Raw genomic sequence first — 4678 nt, forward strand, 5'->3', positions numbered from 1 at the left:
CTTACCTCAGACAATAAGCAAAAGTTAACACAAAATAGATCAGAGATCTAAATATAAAGCTGAAAGTGTAAACGTTTCTGATGAAAACATATGAGAAAATCTTTGTGAGCTAGGGTTAGGCAAAGGGTTCTTAGATTCAACATTCATAAAAGAAAAAATGAGAAATTCCACTTTAACAAAATTAAAAACATCTGCACTTTAAAAGACACAGTTAAGAAATGGCGCAGTTTCGTGGGCAAAGTTCCTGTGCCGGTAGCAACGGATAGTTGGAGATCATTAGGGGGATCCTCATCCTCGATCTGCATGGCTCAACCGGGGACTCCGAACCTTAACAATGAGGTTGTGAAGCTAAGGAAAGAAGTGAAGAGAATCCGAGTTTTGGTTATCCGAAAACTTGTCAGGAGTGTCGCCAGACTGAAGTCGAAAAAGGGTACTGAAGATGCACTATTAAAAAACCAAAGACATGCACGACGATTACTTGAAGAAATCCATGCCATGAAGGAATTGAAATCTGATATAGTAAATAAATTTGCTCTTGGTGATGATATTGACTTTGAAACAATCTGCAAAATGCCAGACTCTACTGCAACTGAAAGGGCAATTGCCAGATTAGCAGTACACCCCCTTCTGAAGAAAAAAATAGATGCGCTAAAAGCTGCTGTCAAAGCCTTTAAAGATGCAAGACAAAATGTTGTGGAAGTTAAAGCATCAAAGACCTCAGAAGAAAATCATTCCAAAGATGCTTCATGTTCAAACGATGATGCAAGTAAGTTACAGCATGAAGGAACTATTATCGGTTGGCAAAAAGAGAAAGAAGCCACAATACTGGCAAAGAAACCAATAAATAATAAAAAAGAAAAAATGGGCAAGATGAAACATGGACTTAAAGCAGCAGACATTTTAAATTCTTCATCAAAGCCTTCTGGAAAGGATTCTGTAGTCCCACATGAACCCCAGAGGACACCTTCTGACTCACAAGTGAAAACATTAAGTCATACTAAAAAAAAGAAAATGTCTGATAGCTCACTTGGTGATAGCAGTGATGGGGAAGAATTGCATGAAAAAGAAAAGGAATATTTTGATGACAGCACTGAAGAAAGGTTTTACAGACAGTCTTCCTTGTCTGAGGATAGCGATAGTGGTGATGACTTCTTCATTGCGAAAGCCAGACGAACACGAAAGAAGGAAAGTAGCTCCCATTCTTCAGTTAAGGAACAAAATGCCCCCCAAGAAGCGTTACCTGAAAAAGAAATACTTGAAGCCCACTGGAATATAAAAAAATGACCAAAAAAAACAAGTACAGAAGCTAGAAAGTTTGAATCGGTATTTTTCCATTCTTTACCTGGATCTAAAAACTCTACAAGAGAACAGGCTCCGAAAAGCAAAAACCTAGGTTTTCAGCAAAATGAACCTCAGATCAAGAATCAATTTAATAAGAGTGCACAAAGAGGACTTGTAAGTACAAAACAATTACAGCTGCCTCTTCATCCTTCGTGGGAAGCAAGCAAGAGACGAAAAGAACAGCAATCTAAAATTGCTGTGTTTCAAGGGAAAAAAATTACATTTGATGATTAATGCCTCTTTTTGTGAACTTTTCCATCTAAATTTTTATTTTTTCTAGTAGCCTATTAGTTAAACTTGTTTTGAATTAGTCTCTTTTGAGTAGATGATAGCAATGTATGATTTTGTGTTTTTCTTTATCTTCAAGTTATATTTACCTAAGCCTTTCACAAATCAAATACGTACCTAAAATTGCATTTTTAATAATATATCCCAATCTGTTTCCTTTATTTAAAAAATTTTGAGGTTTAGTTATCTCAGATTTTCTCATTTGTGCTTATCATGAAGAATATTTCACTGGTCCAAGCTCTGTGGTTTTTGCCTTGGAAATAAATGTCAAGATATATTTAAGATAATGAAGAAGTTGAGGAACTTTTAAGTATTTAAAATAGTCAGAACACCTTTATTAAAGTTATTCTTGTTAGCAAAACAAAGATATTAGCTTTTATTATGGGTATACAAATAAATTATACAAGAAATATTTTTTTAACTTTAAAAAAAATAGACACAGTTAAGAAATGAACAAACTAGGGGAAAACTTTTTCAAATCCTATATCTGATAAAGGAATTTTATCCAGAATATGTAAATAATACTAACAACTAATAATAATAAGACAAAAACTCAATTAAAAATGACAAAATATTTGAATAGACATTTCACCAAAGAAGATATATGAATGGTTATGTGAATGGCACATGAAAATGTCCTCAATACCATTAGCCATTAGGGACATTCAAATTAAAACTATAATGAGCTCAAGAAAATACTAACAAACCAAATAAAATAGCATATTAAAAGTACAATTTCAACAGCATAACAAAATCCCATCATGATGAAGTGATATTTATCCAAGGAATTCAAAGGTGGTTCAACACATGAAAATCAATTAATGTAATATACCACATTAAGAGAATGAAAGAAAAAATACATTTTCATTTCAATTGATACAGAACATGCATTTGACAATAGCCAGCACCCTTCTTCATAATGACTCTTAGAATAATAGGAATAGATGGGATCTTCCTCAACATGACAAAAAGCATATATGAAAAACCAACAACAAAAATCATTCTCAATTGTGAAACACTGACAACTTTTCTACTAAGATCAGGAACAAGACAATGAGGCCTGCTGTCACTATTGCTATTCAATATTGTACTGCAAGTGCTAGGCAGAGCAATTACACAAAAAGTAAAGGCATCCAAATTAGAAATGAAGAAGTAAAACTATCTCTATTCACAGATTATGTGATCTTATATACAGAAAATCTAGAAGAATATACAAGAAATGTAGTAAAGTTAATAAATGAATTCAGCAACATGGCATGTTACAAGATCAATATGCAAAATTCAGTGGTGTTTCTGTACGATAGCAATGAAAAATTCAAAAATGAAATCAAGAAAACAATTCCATGTACAAGTCCAAAGAAAAGAATAAAATAAAAAGGAATAAATTTAGCCAAATATGTTTGCAGAAAAGTATAAATCATTACTGAAAGAAATTAAAGAAGACCTAAATAAATGGAAAGATATTCCATTCTCATGGATTGGAAGACTGAATATCATTAAGATGTCACTACTATGCAAAGCAATTTACCAATTTAACACAGACCCAATCAAAATTCTAACATATAGAATGGAAAAGTTAATCATCAAATACATATGGGACAGGAAGGAACACTGAAAAACCACAACCATCTTGAAAAAGAACAAAAGTTGGAGGAGACACACTTCCCAATTTCAAAACTTATTACAAAGTGAAATAATAAAGATGGTTTAATACTGGCACCAAAAAACAGAAACAAAGACCAGTGGAACTGAATTGAGAGTGCAGAAATAAACCCACACATCTATGACCAACTGATTTGTAACAAGGGAGTGAAGTCCACTAAATGGTGAAAGAAGAGTCTCTTCAGCAAATTTTGATGGAAAAATTGGATATCCATATGCAAAAGAAATAATGTGGACCCCTGCCTCTCACCATATACAAAAATTAACTCAAAATGGATTAGTGACCTAAATATAAGAACTAAAACTATAAAACTCTTAGAGGGACACATTTGCAAGACCTTGTATTAGGCAATGTATTCTTAGCTTTTACACCAAATGCATGAACAGGAAAAGAAAAAAAATAAGAATATGGGACTTCATCAAAGCTAAAAACCATTGTGCATCTAAGGACAATATAAAGAAAGCAAAAAGATAAGCAGAATGAGAGAAAATATTTGGAAATCATATGTGTGATAAGGGTTTAATATCCAGAATATATAAAAAACTCCTACAACTCAACAACAGAAAGACAACCTAATTTTAAAAATGGCTAAGGAATAAAATAGACTTTTCTCCAAAGAAGGTGTATGAATAGCCAATAAGCACATGGAAATATACTCAATATTATTAGCTATTAGAGAAATTCAATTCAAAGCCACAATGAGATACCACCTCACACCCACTAATTGGATATTTTTTTAAATGGACTTAACAAGTGCATGTTAGGATGTGGAGAAATAGGAACTCTTGTATATTATTAGTTGGATGGTAAAATTTTGCAGTATGATGGAAAACAATTTGGCAGTTCCTTGAAAAGTCAAACACAGAACTACCATATGATCTGGGAATCTTCCTTCTAGGTATTCACCCAAAAGAATAGAAAGCAGGGACTTGGACAGATATTTGTACATAAATGTTCAAAATAGGATTATTCACAATAGTCAAAAAGTGGAAGCAACCCAAATGTCCATCAGCAGCTGAGTGGATAAAGCAAATGTGATATATACATACAATGGGTTATTATTCAGTAATGAAGTTCAGAGAGGATTGTGGGAAGATGACATAGCAGAGTGCTCCAGGATTCATTCCTTCCAACAAAACAGCTTTTAGAAAGGCAGGAACTGACTGAAAGAACTATTTTGAAATGCTGGAGGCAAGACAAACACTATAGAACATCCCAGGAAGAGCAGGAAGAAGAGGATGATAAATTATTATAACAGAGTAAATTGCCTTCTCAATGTGGCAGATTACTGGGAGCATGGCTCTCAGGACAGCCACTGTTTCAACCCACCCTGGACAAGATGGCAGTAACCATCATTTCATATCACCCTGGACAGGGGCTGTGGCA

General features: G+C 33.6%; 1 protein-coding gene across 1 annotated transcript; it reads left to right on the forward strand.

Moving 5' to 3' along the window:
• The first annotated feature begins 303 nt into the window (after positions 1–303).
• Positions 304–1667, forward strand: LOC119523705 (serum response factor-binding protein 1-like). Its single transcript, XM_037822517.1, is given in 1 exon segment — positions 304–1667. A coding segment is annotated over 1 exon segment (1272 nt). The 3' UTR covers positions 1576–1667.
• Positions 1668–4678: the final 3011 nt, after the last annotated feature.

The sequence above is a fragment of the Choloepus didactylus genome, chromosome X, assembly GCF_015220235.1.
Source record: "Choloepus didactylus isolate mChoDid1 chromosome X, mChoDid1.pri, whole genome shotgun sequence".
In the NCBI taxonomy this organism is placed as follows: Eukaryota; Metazoa; Chordata; class Mammalia; order Pilosa; family Megalonychidae; genus Choloepus; species Choloepus didactylus.